At 38.8% G+C, this 27,219-nt stretch overlaps 1 protein-coding gene across 1 annotated transcript in view; it reads right to left on the bottom strand.

Moving 5' to 3' along the window:
* Positions 1-692: 692 nt before the first annotated feature.
* The window catches only part of LOC115267753 (aquaporin AQPAn.G), a 35,842-nt gene continuing 9,315 nt past the window's right edge, over positions 693-27,219 (bottom strand). Inside the window, exons 2-4 of the mRNA XM_029874990.2 lie at positions 1,581-1,831; positions 1,150-1,524; positions 693-1,092 (exon numbers count right to left, since the gene is read on the bottom strand). Coding sequence (XP_029730850.1) covers positions 937-1,092; positions 1,150-1,524; positions 1,581-1,831 — 782 coding nt within the window. The 3' untranslated portion in view covers positions 693-936. The remainder of the gene's footprint in view (positions 1,093-1,149; positions 1,525-1,580; positions 1,832-27,219) is intronic.

Genomic DNA, 27,219 nt, shown 5'->3' with positions numbered 1-27,219 from the left:
CAATGGTAGTTTTTTAAAATAAATAACGCTGCACAGTAGGCCTGACTGCTTTAATGCTTATAATGCATTTCCGATGTACTGCAAGCATTAATAATGACAAGTAAAGTGATAGAAGTAGTCGAGTATATCATTTTCTAGGATTCTTTCAATGAATGACTGTGTATATGTATACTAGACTAGTTTATACTAGATAAGGACTACCAATAAGTTATGAACGAAAATATTACCGCCAATAGATGATTACCAGTGGTCAGTATCCAGACAGAATTTAGTACAGGGTGGCAAAAGCAAAAGAGAAACGATTCCACGGTTGCACGAAGAAAGTGTGATTACTGAAGCGTAGGAATGCATGGATCGGAATGATATGTGGAGATTTTATACATCGGTCAATGGTGCGCGTTGCCACACAAATCCATGGTGGCTGCGAAAAGGAATGAGCACTTCAAAGACTTGTTGAGTGGTAACTATCCTTGAGTTGAGTGGTATCGATAAACAGAATTACAATGTTGATGACGGTCAAGCAGTGGATGTGCCAACATAAGATGAGATTAGAAAAGCCCCTTATGTTTGTTATGTTCTAAGATCTGTCTTTCATTTTTACGGGCTTTATGAACTACCAATATGGGTGAATTCCCTCAAAAAATAAGCAAAAAAAATCTAGTATTTTTCCAAAGATTGAAAAGATAATTAAGTTATTTGATTTGTTTTTATTTAGATTTTCGCAGTCCTTAAATTTGATCTGCATTTAAAATCATGTACAATATTTCCTTATATAAAAAACCAAATTTACTTATTATAATTTCTTACAGATGTAGTTTTCAATATCATCAAATGAGAATAGCTTATCCTAGTTGTTTATCACGTTACTTAACCTAAATATGAGCAGACTTTTTGTAGTTCGACTTCCCAGCAGCTTTTATCAACTTAGTATCCGGCTTAGAAACGATGTTGTTCTACGATACTAGCTTTGATTTCCTCCGTTGTCCTGGTGATCATTGCCGTTTGCTCATCTTGTGGAACTTCTCGTCGAAAGACGTACTTGTAGATCAAGGGCATTACCATACCGGCTAGCGGTGGTGCGATGAAGTAAATCTAAAAAACACGACATTTTAGTTCAACAGCCAGAGGTTCGATATCGAACAAACTCACCCAAGTAGATTTGTAGCTTGCATTCCATACCGACGGCGGCAGGGTTCTGGCCGGGTTCATACTCGCCCCAGTGTACGGTCCAGCAGCAATCGAAATCCCGGCAACGATCAGCGCGAACTTCACCGGAGAACCTTCTCCAAATTTACTGTTCCGAGGGTCCCACAGGCCACAGCACGTCCAAACCAGAATTCCGGTTATGAAAAATTCCACTCCGAATGCTTCCCATGTGCTGAGATCGTCATGTGGTGCGGTGACACAAGCCCCATTTCCGGTTTCCAGCGCTTCGGCGAACAACTTCATAGGGGTAACGGCCATTAGCAAACCGTAACCGCATAGGCCTCCCAGGAATTGGGCGATCAGATAGAGGATGAACATCTGAGGGAACGTTTCTATCAAAAATTGTTTTAGACTAAATGGTGGTTAAAACTCACCGGAATATTCAACAGTCCGTACACCAACGCTGCAATCGACACACTCGGGTTGATATGCGCACCGGAAACGTGACCAAATGTGATGATGGCCATCATCACCGTGAAGCCAAACCCGATTCCGCCGGAAACGTTAGTAGGCGTGTTCTCGAAACCGGTTACACAGCACATGCATCCCAGGAACATGAGCGTCGCGGTGCCACTAAATTCCGCCAAGAAGATTGATACCACATCCCGTGCGTTGTGACCGGTACCTATCGAAGAGAGCCATAAAAAAGAGGAAATTTATTACTATTAAATTATTAGACTCGGTGCGCCTGAATGAATGCAGCAGGTAGTGCTGTAGCATCGTTCGCTGTGGAGCTGCCGCATGATATTTAAGATGACGTACTTCCAAGGTAATCTAAGATTGATTCCAGACTCATGGCTTAAAATTGTCAACTGAAGAACTTGGCTGAAGTTGATAACCAAAATGCTTGGAAATGTTTCATCAGCTGGAATAAGAAGTATGACAGAGGCCATACTGAATTGATAGTGTGTGTAGAATGTACCTGAGTTTGCGCAAATTGTTCGATTTGTACCTCGAAGCTTTGAGGGAGACGCCATCTGCATGTCAATATTCGGTATGAAGTATGCGGTATGACGTGCAGAGAAAACGCTCATCTACGGAAGTTCAAAGTGTAATCAGCCTTGATAGCTTTAAGCGGTTATACATGTTTATTGAAGGAGATTACCTAGATTAACAACTATATCCATGTTGATTTGCTTCGTTTGCTGATCCGAATGATTCTAATCAGAGTCGTCGAAACGTTTGGGAACATGTACATTATATCAGATGATTTGTACTGATATTGATCAGAGTTTAGTAAACTAAACAGATGACGATGTAATGTTAAGACGCAATGTGGTTGAGAATACGTAATTAGATATTTCTCTTTAACGAGCAGCGTGCCAGTTAAAATATGATCTTCATCTTCTTTTCCACTTCTCCCATCTCAACTGAGATGCAGTCTGCTTCTCAATTGTGTGTTATTGAGCACTTTCACATTCATTTACTGAGAGCTTGCGGTAGGAACAAAGCTCATGGAAATCAAGGAATTTTCAATCACGAAAAGTGCCTGGGCTGACCGGGTATCGAACCCTGACCGTGTTATGGCCTTGTTGAACACCCGCACGTTTACTTACCGTTCAGCTATGTATGGAGCATTCCTAGCTCAACGCATGAATCGCGTAGATGCGTCCTTTTATTAATTCAAATGAAATTTTGCTCATATCTAGCTTCTATCTGAACATGTTTTGCCTTTCTCGTATACTAAGTGTACTGGAAAGGCTATATGTTCACTCTAAAAATGACTTTTTGATAGAAGGCCCGGAAAGTCGAGTCACATATAGCAATCAACTCAGCTCGACAAAATGAGGTGATGTCTGTGTGTGTGTATGTGTGTGTGTGTATGTGTGTGTGTGTGTGTGTATGTATGTGTGTGTATGTATGTGTGTATGTGTGTGGTCAAATTAAACTCACATCACTTTTTAACAGTTGACATCAACCGATTTCAATGACCGACGGTTCATTCGACGCGGAATCTGGTCCCATTATTTCCTCTTTAAAATGGTTCGGATCGGTCCAGCCGTTCCGGAGTTATGGCCATTTAGGTGTTCCGGATAGGTACCCCAGGCAAGGGCCAGATATGAAAACGCTACAAACTCATCCATGCGACACATCAAACTACGGAATTTTCGATAACTTGATGAATGGTAACCATGAAAATGGTCTCAGGCCATATCTGAACCGGTAGTGTCCCGGAACTGGTTCCGGTTGTCCCGCCGGAAGTGGCCAAACATAAAAGTGAACTAATCCCATGCATGCGACATATCAAACCGCGGTTTTTTTGATAACCTGATGAACGGTAGGCAGGAAAATGGTCTCAGATAATATCTGATGCAGTTGTGTTCCGGAACCGGTTCCGGGTGTCCCGCCGGAAGTGGCCAAACATAAAAGTGAACTAATCCCATACATCCTCTCTCCTCCTCTTCTTGGCGTAACGTCCTCACTGGGACAAAGCCTGCTTCTCAGCTTAGTGTTCTATTAGCACTTCCACAGTTTTTAACTGAGAGCTTCCTCTGCCAATGACCATTTTGCATGTGTATATCGTGTGGCAGGCACGACGATACTCTATGCCCAAGAAAGTCAAGGAAATTTCCTTTACGAAAAGATCCTGGACCGACCGGGAATCGAACCCGTCACCCTCAGCATGGTCATGCTGAATACCCGTGCGTTTACCGCCTCGGCTATATGGGCCCTTAATTAATCCCATACATGTGACATATCAAACCGCGGCTTTTTCGATAACCTGATCAACAGTAAGCAGGAAAACATTCTCAGATCATATCGGAACCGATAGTGTTCCGGAACCGGTTCCAAATGTCCCGCTGGAAGTGGCCAAGTATAAAAGTTAACCAAACCCATGCATGCGACATATCAAATGGTGGCTTTTTTGATATCCTGATGAAAAGTAAGCAGGAAATATTTTCAGAACATATCTGAATCGGTAATGATCCGGAACCGGTTCCTGGTGTCCCGCCGGTAATGGCCAAATATGAAAGTGGACCAAACCCGTGCATGCGACACATCAAATCTGTTTTTTTCGATAACCTAATGAATGGTTAGCAAGAAAATAGGATCAGACAACATCAAAATCTACCGGAACTGTTCCGGGATCAATTCCGGGTGTCCCGCCGAAAGTCAGCAAATATAAAAGTAAACCAAACCCATGCATGCGACACATCAAATCGCGGCTTTTTAGGTATCTTGAATTAGCAAAAAAAAAGTTTCCGATCATATTTGGGACTACCGTAGTGTTCCGCAACCGATTACGGATGTTCCATAGAAAATGGTCAAACGTGAAGAAGAAGCAACCCATGAATGCGGCACATTAAATGACTTTTTAGGTAACCTGATGAAAAGTTAACAAGAAAAAATCATAGACCATACTTTGGAAAACCTACAGTGTGCCGAAACCGGTTCCAGGGGACCTACCGGAAGTGGTCAAATGTAGATGGGAACCAAACGTATGCACGCAGCATATTAAATAACGTCTTCTTCGATAATGCGAAGAACGGTCAGCAAGAAAATAGTCTCAGGCCATATTTAAGACTACCGGTAGTGTTCCGGAACAAGTTTCGAGTATCTCGCCGGAACTGGCGAAATGCAAAAATGAACCACACTCATGCATGCGGTACATCAATTCGCGACTTTTTAGGAAAACTTAATAACACTTTGCATGGAGCAAATCTAAGACCACATCAGGAACAATCGGTACAATCCCGAAACTGATTCTGGGTGTCCCATTGGAAGTGGTAAAATGCAAAAGTGATCCACACCCAGGCCCGGATTAAGGATTGTGGGGGCCCGGGACCCGAGTGGATGTGCAGGCCTCTCGGAGAGATGACCAAAAATGTTTTTCCTTATTTTCTAACAGTACTTGAGCAAAATGAAAAATAAAGCTAATGTTAGCAACCAAAAAATAACCTGATGAACGGTTAGCTAGAAAATAGGCTCATACCACATAAAAGCTACCAGTAGGCTTGCAGAACCAGCGGTTGGTGCTTCGCCGGAACTACGAAAGTGAATAAAATCAATGCAAGCGATAAATTTATGTAAGAGAAGAAAATCTTGACAAATTAAACCAAAATACAAACAGACGCCTCACTATACCCACTATCTATCGTTCTTGTTTTCAACGGTTGATTTAAGTTGCTCCTGTTTAACGTTTACTCACTACCACCGTCTAGCTAGTCGTGAAGAGATCTCACCAAATTACACAATTTCAGATTCCTGAGGTGTAAATATACAGTAGGATGAGTCAACGTTGTATGGTAAAATTTAAAGTTAATCAAATCAACCCCGAACAAAAGTTTCCCAATTCCCTTTAGCGTCTAAAATTACTGGATAAAATTTTGATGCAACTGGTTGCGCCCTCGCGCTCTGTAATGTGGTTGAAGTTTGTATGGGAAATTTCACATGATTGCATTTTTTTTTGTCAAATTTTACATGAATGTTGATACCAATGATATCATAATAAAATGTAGGCTTAAGTGTGCAAAAAAAAACCGCAAAACGATCTGTGATTGTGTAAAAAGTTATATCTTAGCTTGTAAGTATCGTCTTGATATTTATTGGACTTCAGTGTTGGTAAAGGTGCTCAAGCAGTCAACTGAGAAATCTGATTCAGTTCTGCTCATACGTTGAACATAACGTCGGACTATGTCTAATCAATAATTTTTGAGTCAATTCAATGATGACTTTGATCACATGCTTGCTTTTCTTATAAAGTATCAGGATTCAGAACATTGTGAACATATTCAACGAGAAAGGCACTATCACCACTAGGTGGATTGATTTGGGTTTTTTTATGTTATATTTGCTGTCTAACTTTTGAATAAGGCGTATGGAAAACAAAAACAAATTTTCTTCTTCAAAATAATACACCGTCGTTGGGGGTGACAATGGGTCAAGGGGCGAGATTGGGTTAAAACATTACCTGAAATATCTCATCAAATATTGCGAGTATCGAATTAAAAAAAATATAGTGTCATCCCTGTAGTTGTCAGCTATTCCTGCCCAAAAATTGGGCTTCAAAAGCAATGAGTTAACTTTTGGAAAATGATCGAAAAAAGTATGAAACTAAGGCCTTTTGAAAATGCCATCTTTAAAGCTCGATGAATCATCACACTTTTAGGTGGATTGATACTTTTTAGAACCCAAACAGATAGCCATCTCATAATACATTATTGGTAAGTAGTATCAACCTTCACCGGAACTATAAGTTTGTAGTTGTCAATGCGGAACAAACTCGGTACCCTTGACTCATTCTCACCCCCTTGAAGGGGTGAGAATGGATAAACTTTAATACACTTGTAGTTTTAAGGAAAATAAACGAATCCCGAGTATTTTTTTCATCATTTGAGCATGTATTATCAATGATCACATTTCAGTGATCGAAGGGCTTTTTCATACAAAGAAGTAATAGTTATTGAATAATAAATGTGCAAGTATGCATTTTTGACCCATTCTCACGCCCAACGACGGTAGCTCGAAAACTGTTCGTTGGATTGATATGATGTCTTCAAAGATGTTTGAGGATATTTTACTGACTTTCAGAAAGAAAATAAACTGAAATATTCATCGCGATTTCAACATATGTCAAAAAAAAAATGTATATATTTTTTTCAAACCTTACTCTTCGATTTTTTTTAAATTTTTTTCCTGTAGAGAGCTGACTTCTTGCTTCAAAATTTGCCTAGTTGCCCTAAATTGTTAAATGCTTTGAACTATTTTTCGCATTTTTCTTAATTTTTCATCAATGTTTAAAACAATGAGAAGGGACAATTTTTGTTTTTTTTTTCACGTTCTACGTTCAAGTTTCAATGAAAAACTATACAATAGTTTTTCCTATATCCAACCGTACGTACGTAGTGTAGTCAAAAAAATTGAAAAAATAAGGAAAATGGACCTTCTTCAATGTTATTCGAGACGGTTTGAAAATTCACATATCTGAAAAATGATTGATCCTTTTAATAAAAACTATAAAATAGTAAAAAAAACTTGAATGACATTTCACACATTTCTCTTATTCATTTTTTAAATTCGCTGTAGCTTAAGTATGATTAGATGTAGATTAAAATTTCAGCATAATTTTTCCATTGGAACCTGTACGTAAAACGTATTTTTGATATCAAAAATCTCCGAAATAGTTTCTTTGTGCTTGTTTTGAAAATCGATGAAAATATAAAATTCGAGAAAAAAAAGTTAGAAGTATATGACCATCCTGGGCTACTTGGAAAATTTTGCAGCAGGAAGCCTGCTGTCTGCAGAAAAAAATCGAAGAATAAGGTTTTTGAAAAATTGAAATAATTATACATCTAACATAGATCCGATATGAATATAACTCTCAGTGTATTAATTTCTAAAAGTTCTTCAAATATACTTAAACACCATCGAAGGCATCATTTCAATCCAACAAACCGTTTTTGAGTTATAATTTTTGGAAGAAGAAAACGAGGTTTATCTTCATAAGCCCATTTCAAAAGTTAGATGGGGAAAAACGGTTATGCGTTGATGCAGAAGTAAATGATTCACGAAATCCAGCCAATACAAAAAACTTCATTCAAATATATCAATTCAAAAATGGCATATTGATTGATTTGTCTTTATTAAAGAGACTTTCAGCCCTTGGCTGGTTCGTGTCTAAGAAAAAAAATGGCATAGTTGGAATTACTCTATGGCGAACTGAATCTTCAAAAACGTAAATTCCTTAATCGGCTTGGTAATATTTTGTTCTATTGCTTTGTTTTTAATTAACTCTCTTGGCAAGCACTCAGTTGTTTGTCCTGCAACAGTTAGAGATTGCTCATGTAAAAAAATATATATATATATTTCAAAGTATCTTAAAACGATTTTTTAAATTCTTTACCAAATTATTTTTCTAATTTTTTTTTAATTTTCTTTGAAATTTTTCAAATTTTTCAAAAATTTACTAGGAATTTTACTTCCGCAATTCTTAGAAACTGCATTCGAGATTCTTCGAATCTTATATCTAAAATCGTGGCCTAAGTGAGTTCTAGGACGAAAGCCACGTTAATAAAGACAAAAAAAATAATATCTAAATTTCACTAAAGATACTTGCCGAAATATTTCCTGCTTTTTTTTCTTTCGCCACAACTAGTCTAGTTTAAACCTTTTTCAGAAACGCTTCCTGGAGTTTAGGGATTTTCCAGAGCAGCCCTCAACGAATTCTTCCACTAATTTTTTTTTATTTCTCTGTAATTAGCTTAATCATCTCTTCCAGAATCTTACAACGAATTCACAAAAAAAGTTTATTCTGAAGCTTTGTAAAAATTCAATCGCAATTTTTCCACAGAAGATCAGTAGTTATTTACCACAAAGCTAATTGATCTGATATGCAAACTTTAAGAAAAATTATAGGAAAAATAATAATAATTATTGGATTATTATTGATTAACAAGTTACAAAAACATATGGGGCAGTTCATAAACTACCACTGCGTATAGGTTTTTGAAGTTTAAGGGATTCCAGGGGGATTACGTTTCATCTGATTTCGGGAAATTTCAGGGGGTATTTAAAGCGGTTTCAGAAAAGTTTCAAGGGGGTTTCATAAGCATTTGAGGCAGCTTCGGCGGGCTTCTGAGTGGATTCCAATAAACCCAAATTAAACACCCTGAAACCTTCTTGAAGCCGCCTGTTAAAGCTTTAAACCTGTAAATACCGTTGTTTCTCGTTGCTCGGATCGACTTCAGAATCCCACCTGAAATACATCTTGCCTTTCAAGATATCCACATGAATCCTCTCTGGAAAACCATCATCTGAAAGTTCTCTGAAAGTTCTCTGAAACCCCCTGAAACCCTTTAAACCCAATGAAACTTCCTTGAATTTCTTCTGAAAGCATCCAATAATACTTTGAAACTCTTCTGAAGCCTTTGACATCACTTGGTCCATCCTGAATCCTTCCTGATAACTCCTGAAATCTCTCCGAAACTCTACTAAGGACCCCAGAGACCTCCCTGAAACATCCCTGGAAACTCTTACAGCCCAACTAAACCTGTCTACCCCCCCATCACACTTTAAACTCCGTTGGTACATCTGAAACCCTCCTGCAATATTTCTGAAAGTCCCCTGAAAGCCCCATGAAAACCCCGGATACACCCTTGCAATACCCAGGACACCTCAAATAAAATTCTCTAAAATCACCCTTTCCCTGAGACCCCCGGGCGTTGCTGTGAAATCCCATTAAACTTCTATGACAACCCCCATGAACCCACCCCCCAAAAACTTCTTCTTCCCAATGGAAGGAAGCAACTCCTGAAGGAAACTTATCGGAAAGGACTCTTGATGGAATCCAGGAAGACAATTTTTGGTGTTCCTTGTGAAAACATTCCAGTAGTTCCTTTAGGAAATCCTGTACAAATTCCTTTTTGGAATCCTCGGAAACTTCAGCCGGAAACTCTTCACGGGTTCCGCCTGAGAATCCACCACGAGCTCCTTTTTGGAGTCATAAAGAAACTCCATTCAGCAGTTCTAGACATTCCTCCAAGAACACTGGAATTTATTTCTACCCATGTACCTCATAAAATTTTACTTCACGGCTACCTCCAGAGACACCGCCAGTTTTTTTTTCCGGAATTTGCATAAAAAGAGAATCCTCGCAGGATTTATTGGAATGATTTCAGCAAGTTTTCCTCAAAAGGTTCTTCCCGGTTCTTTTCTGTGCGATTTCACAGGTTTTATTCAGGAATTCCTTCTTTTGAAGTTTAAAAAAAAGAAAAATTCTCAAATGATTCATCTTTTAGCAAGTCCGGCTTTCTTCGAAAATGCCTTCCGAAATTCCTGCTGGGATTCCTTCAGGGATTTTTAAGGAAGTTTCTTCCAGGATTTCTACAGAAGTTTGTGCATATATTCATTCAAATATTCCCAACATTTCTGAGGGAATTCCTCGAAGAATATCATCAGAATTTCCTCTGAGTTTTTCTGTTATTGTTTTTATTATTGAGACTTTCAGCCCGAGGCTGGATCGTTACCGCTCTGTGAACTTTCATTCGGGATTCACCCAGGAATTCTTCTAAAAAATTCTCATGGCATTCTTTTAGGATTTCTCCAGGAATTTCTCCAAAGATTTCTTTAAAATATGCAGTTCCAGTTAAGAATTTTCTTTGCAGAGATTCTGAAATTCCATATAGATTGGGATTGTCTCATGCATTTATTCAGGTTTTTTTTAGGAATTTCGCCAAAGATTAATTCAACAATTCCAGCAGAAATTGCTCCAGGATCAAGATTTCAAGAAATTCTTCTATGGCTACCTGCAGAAGGTTCTCAAGTTTAACCAGGTATTTTTCAAAAAAAATTTTCGAAAAAGTTCTTTTTTAGAAATTTCTTCAGTGATTATGCAAATAATTCCTTGAGGATTTTTTTTTTTGCAAGATGTCCTTCAGATTTTTTTTTCTTTTAGTACACCAATCCCTTCAGAAATTACATGAACAACTCCTCTGAGATTTCGTAGTATAATTCCTGCAGAGGTATCTCGAACATTTCTTCCAAGGATTCCTTCAGAATCCTTAAGAAATTTGTTGAGGGATTTTTTCAAAAATTTTACCAGTACTTTTGCCTGCAATTTCCGCAGCCATCTTTCAAGAAATCACTTCAAAAGTTGCTGTACGGATTGTTGTTATCTATAAGTAAAAAATTTCAATCTGAACTATTAACTCCAAGTAAACATTTTCAAACTAATTTTACTTCCATAGCTCCTCCAGAAGTTTCTCATGATTTTTTTTCTTGAAATTAAATAGGTATCTTGAGGAGTTTCTTCGGGTTCATCCAGGAAATTCTCCAGAGATAACACAGAAAGTACTTCAGGAACTCCAAAGCATTTCTTCGTACAACCCTCAGAAATTTCTTTAGAAATTCCTTCAGAAATTCTTCCAGTATTTTTTTGTGCAACTTCTGGTAGAACTTCGAAAAAAATCCCTAGAGGAATATCTAAAACAGGCAGGAATATCCCTAAAAAAAATCTCAGGAGATATGTCTGATGGAACTGCAGGAGAAATTTCTTTAAAAAAAAATCCTTGTATCAATTTCTGCGAGAATCTCCAGAAGGAATCCTTCAAAGAATTTTTGGAGAAACCCTTGGAAGAAAATCCGAAGGAATCTCCGTAGGATTTATACACTATGAAACTTCTTAAGAAATGTCAAGCTTGCTGGAGGATCTACAAAATCACACTAGAAGTCTCAGGAAGTAGATTTGTATGAATTTCTGAAGAACTTCCTGGAGAAAGATGTACCTGAAGAAACTTTTTGGCAAAATCTTGGGAAAATTGCAAGAATTTTTTTTTTGATTGACCTGGAGAATATGGAAATCCTGAAGGAATCTCTGCAGAACTCTTGCAATCCCTGGCAGAGAAAGCAGAGAGCAGAGAGCAGAGAGCAGAGAGCAGAGAGCAGAGAGCAGAGAGCAGAGAGCAGAGAGCAGAGAGCAGAGAGCAGAGAGCAGAGAGCAGAGAGCAGAGAGCAGAGAGCAGAGAGCAGAGAGCAGAGAGCAGAGAGCAGAGAGCAGAGAGCAGAGAGCAGAGAGCAGAGAGCAGAGAGCAGAGAGCAGAGAGCAAAGAGCAGAAAGCAAAGAGCAGAGAGCAGAGAGCAACTTCTGGATTTGGAGGTATCACAGGTAAAATTGTTGCTTCAGCAATTCCTGAAGCAATCCTAGCAGAAAATTTACACCATAAATCTCATCGAAAATTCCTGGAGCATTACCAGCAAGTGTTTCTAGAGGAGTACCTGGAAGCATATTCGGAGAACCAAAAAAAAACAAAACCGAGGGCTGAAACAAGAGATAAATATTAAGGCATTTGCCCAAAAGTACACGTGGCAAATCCCTGAGGAAAGGAACAGCCGCGTTTTTTGCTCTCCGTTTACTCCATTCTTATGGGAGATAACATTGCGGCGTTTCCTCAAGTGCGGCTGCGGCTGTTCCTTTCCCAGATGATTTGCCGCGTGGAATTTCGTGTAAATGCGCGTTTGGAACAATACAAAGGCCGCGCGGTGAGTTATATTCAGCACACCCGACAATATCGTCTGGTTGATAAAACAAGGCAGGATGCGTTGAGCTGGCCACGTCGCATCGATGCCGTAAGAACGATAGGCGAAGATAATGTTCAGTAGAGAACCAGTAAAAAGACGGCAACTCCGTGGCATGTGTCGTACACGTTCAGTGGAACTGGAAGCGATTGGTCCTAATCCAGGTCCAGTGAGGAAGGATGCTTCATTCGGCGAAAATTCAGAGGAGCGAATTGTAGCTTACCAACTATCCAAGTAAGCTCAAGTAAGTATACCTATAGAAAAGCGTGTGCAATATTCCCTTAATCCTCAGTAGGCGCGCTAAAGTGTTGCGCAGTTTCCATGATAATAATTCAATTAAGACTCGACTACAATCATACAGTTTTGCGCATCCTTCCTCTGGGGAAAATATTGCCTACCTCACAAGCCTCTCTAAAGGACACTTCAACGTAATTAGGTACCGTACACCTCACCGACTGACTATCAGTATCAACGCGTGTCCAACTAATGGGCATGTGTACACATTTCGAAGTGTCGAGATTTTTACGGCACTTAGCAAGCGCTCTCGCCAGTCAATGACCATAAATCATAGTGAATATATGGCAGCTCAACACTCAACAGGGCAGCAAAATCTCCTATTTGCTACTGACAAACAGCTTTGCTATGTTATCGTGACAGTCGTCGAAGATCCTGGGATTACGGATGTACACCTTACAATGTCAATGAGAGTGCGCATTGTCACCAGAAATGAATAGACAATTTTCCCACTGATAGGGTGATTCCCATGGATGTTGGCCGGATGCCGAATTGCGTCTGAGCTGAGCTGAACTAATCAATCACCGCGTGGTTGGAGGACAATCCCGAACAGACATTGACCATCATTCCGAGCTTGCAGATGTAATCGATTGCCGAAAATATCCCCCACAATCAGATCTAGCAGGTTGATGCCGAATCAAACCGATCGATTCGGCAAACCGTTATCGTGTCGCCCCCTTTCGTCTGCCAGTGACGTTCGGCCGGCCACCAGTGCACTAAGGGCTGTTGAACCTGTTAAGGTGGCCAGGGTGTCCATCCATCCGGGAAATACGGGAAAACCTGGAAAAAACCGGGAACAACACGGGAAATTGTAAAAGACACCGGGAAAAATCTTTATGGTGTCTATCTGTACTTCATAAGTGTCAAGCAAGTGTTGAATAGAATGATAGCAACATTAACAGAGTTGCCGGTTGAATATGTTTAGGCAGCCTCTCAGGAATTTTAGTAGTTTCTGTTGGATCTTGATAAATTCATGTAAAAGAAATCAGAATATACAGTGACCCCACAATTTATGAATCGGCAAAAATGATCACTCAAGAACACACTCAACACACAAGAATCACTCATTTGATTAAATAAATAAATAAATAAATAGTGTACAAAATTAAGGTCACAAAATGAAGGGGTCACTTAACTTAACTTAAGACGAAATTTTCAGATTTCTGCAAGATTTCACCATGGACTTTTTGAGTCTTGTTAGGAAAATCGGAATTCCTGGCGAACTCAGTAAACCTGCAGAAGTTATTTACGGCGAAGAGATTTTCACGTTTGAAAAAAAAAATGTGTCAGTTTCTGGAGGGACTCTGGTGACATTCTTAGTGGAACTCTTCATATATTTCTGCCAGATCCCTTAAATTTGATCCCTTTGGCAGAAGTCAAGGAGAAAATTATTGAAAAACAGTGATATTGTGCCTATCCGCTTCTGTACAGAATTTTGGAGGAGCTTTAGGGAAAATTCAAATAAATAAAATTCTGAAAAGTATAACACTGTAAATTACAGCGAATTTCCAAAAAAAAAACTGCTCATGAAAGACTCTCTGATGGGACCCCATAAGAAATTTCTTAAAGATTTTCTTAGTATAGTAGTAGAATCCACAGAAGAATCTTCTATGGAATCTGTGAGGAAATGTTTCAAAATGTTACTTCCTGGAAGCATCACTCGGATCCCCGGAAGAGTATACAATAGAATCCCTAATATGTTTACGGCAATATTAGCCTAACGAAGCATTTTAAAAGAAGTTGTAGGTACAACTTTCATGATTTTTTTTGGTCAGAACCCATAGAGTACTTCCTAAAGGAAGAAATGTTGAATGTCCTCAAGATATTATTTAATATTGGAGAAGAACTCAAACGTTTTACTTCAAAATTCGGAGAAATCGGTGTCAAAAGATTTTGGATTCAGCAAGTAAAATGACGATGGAAGCAGAACAAAAAGTTAGATGGAGATTTTCACAAAATATAGCAAATAATTGATACATTAGTTTCTAAAGACCAGGTTTACCAAAAATGTTTCGATATTTTTCTACCGAATTTTTTATGATATTCAACAAAAATTTCGTGAAAAAATCAGACACAGTGACATTAGTTTCAATGATATTTTCGTATAGATTCCATTTCCTTGTTATAGAAAGTACCTTTTCAACTAACTCTAATCCTAAATTTCGTGTAAGAAGGGGAAATTAACACCAGTGATTGTAGAGTTAGTAAGTTTTTTTTAATCATAATTTATGCAACCAGGAAATCTATAAGATTCGTTTAGTCCAAAGTTATAGACCAAATTAAAACTGTATATAAAAAATACACTGAGGAGCGTCCTACTACAACAAAAATTTGCGTTCGTACATACTCGGGAAGTTAGTCCATACCCGGGAAAAATCCGGGAATCGGAAAACTGAATTTGAATGGACACCCTGGGTGGCAAAAACGGCTTTTTAAGCGAAGCTTTTGTTACATACATACATGTACGCAAACTGCACAGATGGTCTGATATGAGCAACATCTCATCAGCTAACCTCAGCTACGATCAGAAGGCAGTAGAGAAGGTTTTGTTCTCCGAAGAGGAACTAGGTTGACTTTGGGTATTATCGGCAGCTTTGTTCTCTTCGTCATAAGCAGAGTTGCACTCTGTCACTGTCAAGGGGCTGTTCATAAATCACGTAGACTTTTTGGGGGGAGGGGTGGGGGGGCGTCTGACCAAAGTCTACGCTCCATACAAATTTCAAAATTTTTGTATGGACAAAAGTCTACGAGGGGGGAGGGGGGGGGGTCTGAGATGGCCAAATTTTGGTCTACGTTGTTTATGAACAGCCCCCAATAATGGTAAGCAAATCGCTGATTTTATAGGCCGACTGCGATCCAAGTCAGTGTGCGCTCTAAATAGAGTGACTCAATATTGAGTCACCGTCACTTTCCTTGTTCCATCAGCAATGGACTGACTGTGATGGTGTGTAGATATCACTGATAGGCCATCTTTAAAATTCGTTTAAAAATCCAAATGAAGATTTACCAAGAGGATATTTTAATATCAGGTACAATATAACAAGCTTTGCATGTTGGTCACAAAAAAGTTTGAGTTTTTAATATCACATCAGTTGCAATGATTGTGATCTAGAGTGCGGGTCAATATCAGGTCGTTGCCTGTCATTGTCGCGTTGATATTGTACGGCCTGGAGGGATAGTGACGATGGTGCAATATCAGTAGTCACCTGGCAAGACTGATATTGCGCAACTCTGGTCATAAGAGGTTTTTGTCGGTCAAATTGCCTGAAACTTGGTCGTATAATCCAGCTTGGTTGGGAAAGATTTGAGGACAACTTTGAGTTCAACATGTTTCAAAAAACCCCTATGACGAAGAGAACAAAACGGCCGAAAATACGTAAATTCCTCTATACCAATATGAAATACATGATTGTGGGCAGGTCTAGGAAATCGCTCTTTTTTTATTGCTTTATATCTTGCTGAAATCAAGTAAAGCATTTTTACCAAGAATTTCATTCTTCCCATCATTGTGTGGAGGCGGCACAATCTAATTATGAATGCCGTTGGGAAACGAGAGGCAGGCGCCTCCGTTCGTCGCCGATAAGACAAATCCTATCTCGCGCGATAATGTCAATAGCGATAATGCCGCGTCTCATCCTCGTCCACTCCAATTGTTATGGCCGTTCGTTACATACCTACACGTATGTAATGATGACGATGGCGACGGCAGAAAGTCACTTGCAAAAAGCTCGTTTTGGTGATTAAACTTGTTTTGATAACTGCTGTTTTGCACTCTGGATGGGGCGAGCACGTGTTTAAACAGAGAAGCCTCTTCAAAGTGGCATTATGCACTCGAGTTTGCGTCAACAAGCATCATAAGTAAGTGTATATCAATTTACTTTAAATCAATTTCATAACACACTCATCGCATGGCTTTCCCATGTGAGATTAGGTTCCATGCCTAGGCTTTTCTGACTGCGCTGCGCATATCGTGCACCATATCTCATTACCATGTAATAACGATGCATAACTCGTAAGATCCACTCGTCGCAGTCACCACGTCGTATTCGTTCACCGAGCAGAACTTCTTTCACATCGCACCCGAAATTAGCTTCAATTGATGCTTTGTTATGACCGAGTCACACCTCCCATTCGCAGACGTCGTCGTCGGCCACAACAAAAACAACACACAATTAGTTTGGCCCTCGTCCAAAAAAAGATTCTGGGGATGGGTGATCGTGGTTAAATGCGCCTTTTTGGGTAATCTACTCACATCACCATTTTAATGTTGAAGTCCATTAAAATTGCCAGAAGCACTAAAAACATGTTTCGGATATTCTGTCGTAAGATAGTTATTTGTCAGTTCGACACAATTAAAGTCAGTTTGTTTGTGTCCGTCGTCGTTCCCCAGCCGGAGTAATTCAGTGCGATTCGTGGCGGTGATGCAATCAGTGACAGATTTCCGATTATCCGCGTCGTCGTAGTCGGTTTGTTTGTGTCCGTCGTTGTTCCCCAACCGGAGCAGTTCGGTGCAATTCGTGGTGATGCTATCAGCAAATGGCAAAATGTCCCCTGGTTGGACTTCTATCGGTGAGTTCGTTCCATATTATTAAAATATTTAATTTCATAGAATCTTAATGAAAAATTAAGCAATAGGGAAGTGGAACCATCTCGACAGGGGTCCTATTTTGGGCATTTTTCTGCTATAACTCAACCAATTCTGAGCCAATTGACACAATTTTTGGAACGCGATGAGATACGTATGGTATCTAGCCGTATACATAATTTCAAGTCAATTGGTTTGGAATTGACTGATTTATAGCGAAGATTGCCCAAAATACCGGCCGCTGCCCAAGTGGTTCGCTACCCTATATAAGATTTTTTTTTACATATTCACCCAACAAATATTGAATCGTCCGTCACGTCAAATGTCGGCCCTCGGCTTGGATTTCTTTGTAACTTTCAGTTAATAATATTTTTTTTTTTCTTTCGGCTAGTTTTTCTTTTGCATTTACAATATACAGTAAGGAGCCCATTTTGTCAGCCCCTGGTAGCATATTGGACATTTTTTAAATCATTTTTTTTTATTCATAAAAATACAGGGGATAGACAAAATTTTCACTTTTCAAAAAATGTTCAATTAGCTGTAACTTTTCGAAAAGTCCATCAAATATTCTCAAATTTGTACTGTAAGCTCTTCAACTAGTTGTGTATCAGTGAACAAAATTTGGAAAAGATTGGACAGTTCTTCACGAAGTTATTAAGATTTTTGAAAAAGGTAAAATTATCCGATAGCCAAATTTGAGCTGTTATATCTCCGGATTCAATGAACCGAATGCAATGAAATTTTGACCATTTATGACTTATATAATGAGCTATGAAAAACCATTGACTTAACTCAGTATTCTTAACACGAAAGAAAATTATAACGATTAGATTATTTTTCTAATAAAACACCAAATTATCCAAAACATCAACATCGTTTCAAAATTCAAGATGCAAATTATAGTTCATTTAGTTTCCCTCTAATTGACTTATATATAAATGCGTTTTAAAGGAAAGTAACAACATAGCCGCCAATAAGTTGAAAAAGTAATGGGATGCATATAAAAAATAGACCAATTTACTAAAAAATCGTGAAAAAAAAATTGCTATAACTTTTTCGCTTGTTAAAAATTTCAAATTAAGTCAAATGTTTTCCAGAGTTCATTATATAAGTCATGAATTGTCAAAATTTCATTGCGATCGGTTCATTGAATCCGGAGATATAACAGCTCAAAGTTGGCTATAGGAAAAATTTTATCTCTTTCAAAAATCTTTATAACTTCGTGAAGAATTGTCCGATCTTTTCAAATTTTGTCTACTGATACACAACTAGTTGTAGAACTTACAGTAAAAAATTGAGAATATTTGATGCACTTTTCGAAAAGTTACAGCTAGTTGAACATTTTTTGGAAAGTGATAATTTTGCCTGTCCCGATCATTTTGTCTATCCCCTGTATGTTCTGAGCGGGTCATAGACAATTGCAATGAGTGAGGGGTTTCAGAGAGGGTGTTGAAGGCACTTAAAAATGGGATCTTAAAGTGAATATTCAGTGCTGTGGCATAATGAATGTTATTTTTTTTTGCATTTTACTGCAGAACTATTAAATCTTTTACTACTTCTTTTTCATTTCATTACATCCCTCCTGGAACACAGAGCCTTCTCCCAGCTTGAAGCAAATGAGGTCTACAGAAGACAGTTGTCGGCAGCGGAACTGGTTAGTGCAGCTCAAATCATAACTTCTAGCTAAGTCAACGAATGAAAATGAACCATCATCTGCTTGATAATAATTGAATTTTATTGGCTTTTCTCGGTGAACTTAATACTACTCAAAGAAGGAGGGAGTAACGAAAGTAATGAAAGAAACGGTGGATAGAATCGCAAGTGTGCGACGAGAGAAATTGAATATAAGTTGAAAATTAACAGAGGGCCATAATTGAACAACACAATCACAACGACGACCCCTTTGCCTAACGTCCTCGTGTTGAACGGCTAGGTACAAGTAGTTTGATGATGACTACTAGCCCTAGACAGGCTGCTTGATAAGTATGTCATAACTCAAACTGCCCGAATTGGCTACGTTTCCGCTGCCTTTTCACCTTAATTTCCAGAGTTTGAGGAGAAACTTCAGAGAATACAAACATGGCTGCCACAATAACCGACTTGGTCCCCTACTCACGTTTTCAAGAGCACCAATCTTGAAAATTCGTAAACAAATGCTCTCGATTTGGAAAAGCTGCCTCTTTTTGAAAGTGAGCATAGCCAGGATAAACAAGTGCGGCTTGATTCGATGCTTCGTTCGACAGATTTGTGCCTCTAAAGTTTGTATGCACAATTGCAATGGGATTTCTTGATGTTTCACCTTAATCTCTAAAAAATCTCTCCTGCAGAAATTTACCGAGGAATTACAGGACGTAACCCTCAAGGCATTCCTGAAGAAATCCCGTAAGTAGTTTCTGCAAAAACCTTTACAGGAGCTCCAGATAAATCCCTTAAGTAATTCGGAAAGAATCCTTAAAATTATTGCAAGAATTCCTATTGCAATCTTTGGAGAAATCTCTATTAGGATATCAGATGAAATTCATAGAGAAATCCATAGAGGAACTCCTCAAAAAAGTACTGGGGAAATACCTGAAGCATTTCAAGGAGGAATCAGAGCAGAAATGAGTTGATAAATTGCAGCATGAATTCCAGGAGAATTTCCAACAAGAATTTTTGAAGGAATTTCAGAAGCAATACCAAGAGATTTTCGTATTGGTATATCAAGAGATAAGCCTGGGAAATCTCAAGAGGAACCTCCGGGAAAACCATAGAGGATGAGTATAATGAGTAATAAATGCAGGCATTTATAGAGAAACATTTTAAGAAATTTCTAGAAGGATCCCCGAAGAGGAGTTCCTGAAAGAATCCCTAGATTTATTCATCAGCAGATCGGCTTCCGAGGCAGGTTCTCCTCCATTTGGGAAATGTGTGCCATCCGTTGATTTATTCATGGATGAATGCGCGGAGTAATTCATAGAGGAATTATTGCAGAAATATCTACAGAAAGCGGGTCAGAAAGCTGACAAAATCGGGTCCTCACTGTAATTTGAATGGTTCGTCTTCGCGGGGTCGACATGAGTAATATTTTGGGCTGAATGAAAATAAGTGTAAATAGAGGATGCATGAATCACATTACCTACTAAGGTGATCATAGTTAATTTATCCATTCACCATCAGTGCTGTCATGGTAAAATCAGAGCTGGTTACTCAAGGTTTCCAAATTTCAGCGACCCCATACACCGGTCCACCCTGAGGAAATGGCTTCATAATTGCGCCTAATTAAGAATTTTCCGAGTAAACCCCTTCATGCATCATTATTCAATGAAATTTTTCTGTAATTTTCGCGCAAGGAACATTCTTGCTGAAATTCCTGAGTTTCGTAGAAAAATCTTCAGGGATTCCGTTATAAATATTTTTGGGGATTCATTGAGGATTTATCAAACATTTTGTGGAATGTTTACAGGAAGCAGATTGTCGCAAAATATCTTGGAATAACTTTAGCATGAGGGATTTTTAATATCACTTCAAAATGCATTGCTATCGGATTTCTTTGAAAATTTCTCCAGAGATTCTTTCGACAATTACTGCAGAAATTTTCTTTAGCACTTGTTCAGGAGTTTCTCAGAAAAAAATCTCAAAAAAATATGTTGAAACTGGTCTATGGGTTTCCTCAAAAGTTTCTTCCGAAATTTATCCCGGAATTTTGGGGTATACTATATGAAAATTCCTGTAAAGATTGATACAAGTTCATGGTTGAATTCCGTCATGTGTTTCTTCAAACATATCTGAAGGAATTCTTTCAGAAATATTGTCAGATGTTTTCCAAGAGTTTTTTTGGGAATCCTCCGAAAATTCTTCCAGGAATTTCTCCAGAAGTATCTCCAAGAATTCCTCCAAATGTTTCTCCAAAAGATTTCATTTCATAGGAATCCGAAGATTCTTTCAAAAATTCCTCTAGGGTTTTTTTGAAATTCAGAAATTTTTACAGAAGTTCTTTCAGAAATTATTGCTTGAATTATTTCAGAGGTTCCTTCGGGTGTTACTACATTCATATAAGGACTTTCTCGGGTATTTATATGGAAGTATTCAAGGATTCTTTCAGATTTTTTTTTTCAATGGTTCTCTTAACATTTCATGCAGAAATTACTCCAAATAAATTGCATTGCATTTTTCAAGGAATGTTCACAGAAATTTATCAATGAATATCTGCAGAGGGTTTTTCAGCTCGTTAAGGTATTATTGCAAAAATTCTCTCGAAAATTCATTTCTTCAGTGGTTCTCTAAAGAATTTAACCTGGGTTTTTATTGTTTCTGCAGGATTTCCTTCAGATCGTTTTTCAAGGTAGTATCTTAAAGATTTTTGTGTGCAAATCCCTCCAGAAATTTTATAAGTTTTTTTTTTTCTGGGAATAACTTTGGCAGTATCTCTAGGGGTTCTTACAACGATTCATTCAGAGCATCCTCAAGGGATCTCTCAGAAATTTATTGAGAGATTTCTTCAAGAATTCACCCAGTACTTTTAACTGCACTTTCTACACTCATTTTTAACAGATTTCTTCAGAAATTACTCTACGAATTTTTCCAGAAATTTTTTTTTTTTTACTTGTTCGTTTATTTGGGAGGCTCGGGCGCCACATGGGCATAACTGAGCCGAAATCTTTTGTTTTTACAATGATTTTACATTTTACAATTTATTACTGCCTTAAAACTATGTTAGTTTGGGAAGCCGAAGTACTCGCGGCTGTTTCGAGGTTAAGGATTGAGAAAAAAAAATTTAATAAAATAAAATTGGGAAGGAGGGATTTATGGGTTGAAAACTAAATTATTTGCTAACTTATACTAAAACATTGATGGGACAAATTGTCCATATCTGTAACGGAACCAAAATGAAAGGACTTTATCGGTAGAAAACGACAAGAAGAGGACAAACGGAAGGGGGATGACGACAGACAGGGGCGAACAACAAAACCAAAAGGCGGACAACGAAAACAAGGAACGTACTACATCAAACTCTGACATCAACACGTTTCAAAAACTGGTAAATCAGGTTCATGTATTCCAAATCAAGTCCTGCCAACCCTTCTCTAACGGGTTTCTGTTGTTTTCCTCGGACCCGGAGAATTTCATGCAGCTCAGATCTGACCTCACGATACTCATTGCATCCCCACACGACATGTTCGATATCCTGGTAAGCCACGCCACAGACACAGAGATTGCTTTCTGAGAGTCCAATACGAAAGGTATGTGCGTTCAACAAATAGTGGTTGGACATCAACCGACACATCACACGAATGAAATCGCGGCCTAAATCCAACCCTTTGAACCATGGCTTCTTCGACACCTGTGGAATGATGGAGTGCAACCATCTACCCATCTCTCCATCTCTCCATTTGTGTTGCCAGCTGATCAAGGTCTCCTGACGGGCCAATGCAAAAAATTCGTCGAAGGCGATTTGACGCTCGTAAATATCGCCTTCGCTAGCGCCCACCTTAGCCAGAGAGTCCGCTTTCTCATTGCCCAGGATTGAGCAATGTGAAGGGACCCAAGCTATGGTGATGATGTATGAGCGTTTGGACAAAGCACTCAAGACTTGGCGTATTCCATTCAGGAAGTACGCTGAGTGCTTCATCGGTTTCATTGACCGAACAGCCTCCAGAGAGCTTAGACTGTCGGTAAAAATGAAGTAGTGCTCAGGTGGAAGAGTGCGAATGTACTCTAAGGTGTAGTATATAGCCGCTAGCTCAGCAATGTATACCGAACATGGCTTTTGAAGTATGAAGGTGGCGCTATGAAATTCGTTGTAGACACCGAATCCAGTCGAATCATCGGTTTTGGAACCATCTGTGAAGAACTGTTTGGCCCCGCTAACATGCCCGAACTTACTTGCAAAAATTTGAGGAATACCTATGGAACGATAAGATTCCGGTATACCGGTGATCTCATCCTTCATAGAGAGATCAAAATCCACAGAGGAGCTGTCGAAGTCTGAGAAGTTGTCACGATTGGTGTTAACCGGAGATGGGCTTACCTCCAGCGTCATGTACCAGTAGTACACACTCATAAAACGAGTTTGGGGATTCTGTTCGAGCAGCTTTTCGAAGTTTTCTATGACTAACGGATTCACAACCTCGCATCGGATGAGGAACCGGAATGACAACTCCGCAAAGCGGTCTGTCAGAGGCTGTACACCAGCGAGTACCTCTAAACTCATAGTGTGAGTCGAGTTCATGCAACCTAACGCGATCCGAAGGCAACGGTACTGAACCCGTTGAAGCTTCAGCAAGTGTGTTTTCGCCGCGGATTGAAAACAGAAGCTACCGTATTCTAAAACCGATAGAATGGTTGTTTGGTACAGCCTGATCAGATCTTCCGGGTGTGCTCCCCACCATGTTCCGGTAATAGTTCGCATAAAGTTGATTCGTTTTTGGCATTTCTGTATCAGATACACAATGTGCTTCCCCCAGGTGCATTTGGAGTCGAACCAGATGCCGAGGTATTGTGAAGACATGCTATGAGTGATTGTCTTACCCATTAGAACGAGCGGAAACTTAGCCGGTTTGTGTTTTTTAGAAAAGACAACCATCTCAGTTTTCTCCGGAGAGAATTCGATACCCAGCTTCAGAGCCCAAGAAGACAAATTGTCCAAAGTATCCTGTAGTGGTCCTTGCAGATCGACTGCTATTGATCCCGTCACAGAAACAACACAGTCATCCGCAAGCTGTCTTAACGTGCAATTTTCCATGAGACAATCATCAATATCTCTGACATAAAAATTGTAAAGAAGGGGGCTTAAACATGAACCCTGGGGGAGACCCATGTAGCTAATTCGTGAAACTGTCAAGTCGCCATGAGCAAAGCTCATCTGCTTCTCAAACAGCAAATTGTACAAAAAGTTGTTCATAATTGGTGAAAAGCCTCTTTCGTGCAGTTTGTCGGAAAGAACATCGACACAAACTGAATCAAAAGCCCCCTTGATATCCAAAAACACTGAGCCCATTTGCTGCTTTTGCGCAAAGGCAAGTTGAATTTCTGAAGAAAGCATCGCAAGACAGTCGTTCGTTCCTTTGCCTCTGCGGAAACCAAATTGTGTATCTGACAACATGCCATTCGATTCAACCCATTTGTCCAGTCGAAAGAGAATCATCTTCTCCAACAACTTCCGTAGACAAGACAACATCGCGATTGGACGGTACGAATTATGATCCGACGCGGGTTTCCCGGGTTTTTGAATAGCTATCACTCTCACTTGCCTCCAATCATCCGGAATGATGTTGTTATCCAGGAACTGATTGAACAAGTTCAACAAGCGCCTCTTAGCCACGTCGGGGAGGTTTTTAAGCAAGTTGAACTTAATTCGATCCATTCCTGGAGCGGAATTGTTACATGAAAGAAGAGCAAGTGAGAATTCAATCATCGAAAACGGTCTATCCATATCGTCTCTATCCTCGGAAACGTCACGAATTATTCGCTCCACGGGTACGGAATCTGGACAAACTTTTTTTGCGAACTTGAGAATCCACCGAGGAGAGCTTTCTCTATCCTCGTTAACCGACGACGCGTTACGCATTCTTCTCCCGACGTTCCAAAGAGTTCTCATCGAAGTCTCGCGCGACAAACCCTCGACGAACCGACGCCAGTAACCGCTTTTCTTCGCCTTGCAGTGAAGAGAATTGTCAGACAAAAGTGGCACCAAACAAGCAACAAAGAAGGTGCGACGATTAGTCTTTATCCCCACTGGTGACAGATAATGACATGATCTCGAAATTTTTTGTTGCAGACAAAACGGAAGCTGAATTTGTTGCGTACTTTTCAACTCGTGAATAATCAATTATTACTAACCCAAAGTCGAAACTGATTGATGATAGAGCTTCACCAGAGTTGCAGTGTTTACCGACTTGAAGTTACCGTTCGCAAATCGCAATGCAAGGCTTAAAAATCTCTAAACTCGTGGTGTACGATGTTAATCCCATTATTTTCAAGTTGGGACAAACTTATGTCGCATGGGTTGTTTTGTCGCAACAAATACAGGTTGCGACATTGTCATTATTGTTGCGCGATGGTTGAATTTTGATTCACTGTCGCCTTGATCAAGTTCTTGAACTTGCTTTCAAGGGAAGCGAACCGCTTGAAGTTTTCGACCGTTTTTCCAGAAATGCCTCCTCAATTTCCTCAAACATTTTTTCCTTGGGATTACTTGGAGAGTTCCTCCATAACACTCTCATTATTTTTTTTCATTAATCTAGGGTTTTTTAAGGTGTTTCTTTTGATTCAATAAACTAAAATAGGCTCTTAAAACCATGATAGAACCAAAACAAAAGTTATAAACCTTATTGACGATTATTAAAACCTCTACATGAACAATTGGTCATCAAAAAGTTACTTGTGTAGGCATTCATTCAGGAATTCCTCAAAAACTAACTTCAGAAATCTCTTCAGAAAGTAAGTAAAAAAGAAAATCGTGTTAAGTACTGTTCCTTTGAATTCCACTAAGAATTTGCATCCTTTGACAGATACGTATTTCGACCTCAACTGTAAGGTCGTCTTCAGTGTCTTGTACTTGACTCGACAAGTACAAGACACTGAAGACGACCTGAGGTCGAAATACGTATCTGTCAATACGTATCTGCAAATTCTTAGTGGTATTCAAAGGAACAGTACTGAACACGATTTTCTTTTTTACTTATAGATATTCCCCTAACAAGCCCAGGTTAATCATCATCTTCAGAAAGTTTTGTCTAGAAAATTCTCGAAAAATTTTTCAAGATTTTTTCCTAAGAGTTTCCCAAGTTTTATGGGACCATGGATTTCTTAGAAATTACTTCAATGATTCCTTGAAAAATTCTTCAGTTATTTTTGTGATCCCTGCAAAATATCTTGAGAAATATCGATGAAAAATCTGTAGGTATCTTTAAAGAGATCCCAGGAGATATTTCTAATGGAATTGTAGGACTTATTAAAAAAAAATCTTTGTAGGAATCTCTGTAGAAATAATTGAAAGAATTTCTAAAAAAAATGGAGAAACCGTGTGAAGAATTTCCAAAGCAATGTAGCAGTTATATAGAAATTTTATAAGAAATTCTGAAAAAATCCATGAAAAGAATTCTCTGGAGATAAAAATATTTCCCCAAAGAAATGTCAGATTCCTGGAGAAAATCTTTCTTACAATTCTTGGAGGAAATTCTAAAGATATTCTTAGAGAAATCTTTGGCCGAATTAAAAAAAAAAAAAACAAAAACCTGGATATGGATAAGCGTCTGCAAAGATCCCTAGCAAAGACAATTGTGATATTTCTTAAGGGATTCCGAACAAATTCATTTGATTTTTTTTTGGATAAATTACCTTTAAGAGCTTATGAAGAAATTACAGGGGTTATGCTTAGAGGAAATTTCGGATAAATTTCTGTAATAAATAAGGAATATCTGGAAGAAACCCTAGAATCTCTGGGGGAATTCTTGCCTGCGATGCAAGATTCTCTGGAAGAATTACAATTGTATTTTCTGGATTAACCCGTGGAGAAATTTTTGGACACATTTATGTGAGAATTTGAATTGGAATATCTAGAGTAATTCCTGAACATATATCTAGCCTTAAAAAAAAACATATTTGGAAACAACTGAAAGAATTTATTAAGGAAGCTGAAAGATTTTCTTAAAAAATCCCTGTAGAAAATTCTGAAAAAATCCCGTGAGAAATTTCTTACTTTTTTAAATGAACCGCTAGAAATGGAGTATCGCTCCGTTTGCAATAACCCATGAAATCTTTAAAAAGAATTCTGTGGGAAACCTATGAGGGAATATCTGAAGGAATCCCTTTTATAAATCTCTTGAAGAGTCCCTGAAATAATTTCTAAAAAAGAAAACGAGTTATTTCTGTTCTGGGGTAAAATTTAAGACCGAATTCTTGGTTCATTAACCCTCGAGCAGCCGCGTCTTCGACCACCGTCAGTGACACCACGCTCACGCTGTGTACCATAATCGTGTATTTTTCATGTGGATTTTTAAGGCGAAAATGCTAGAGGAAACTAAGAACTTTCTAAAGGAATCAATGGAAGAACTCTTGAAGTATTTCTCAGGGAAATCTCCGAAGGTATTCATGGTACAATTTCTGTAAAATCCCGTGGAAGATTTAATAGAATAAATACC

The sequence above is a fragment of the Aedes albopictus genome, chromosome 3, assembly GCF_035046485.1.
Source record: "Aedes albopictus strain Foshan chromosome 3, AalbF5, whole genome shotgun sequence".
NCBI lineage: Eukaryota > Metazoa > Arthropoda > Insecta > Diptera > Culicidae > Aedes > Aedes albopictus.
Note: the sequence above shows the minus strand (reverse complement) of the source record. Positions and strands in the feature narration are given on the sequence as shown.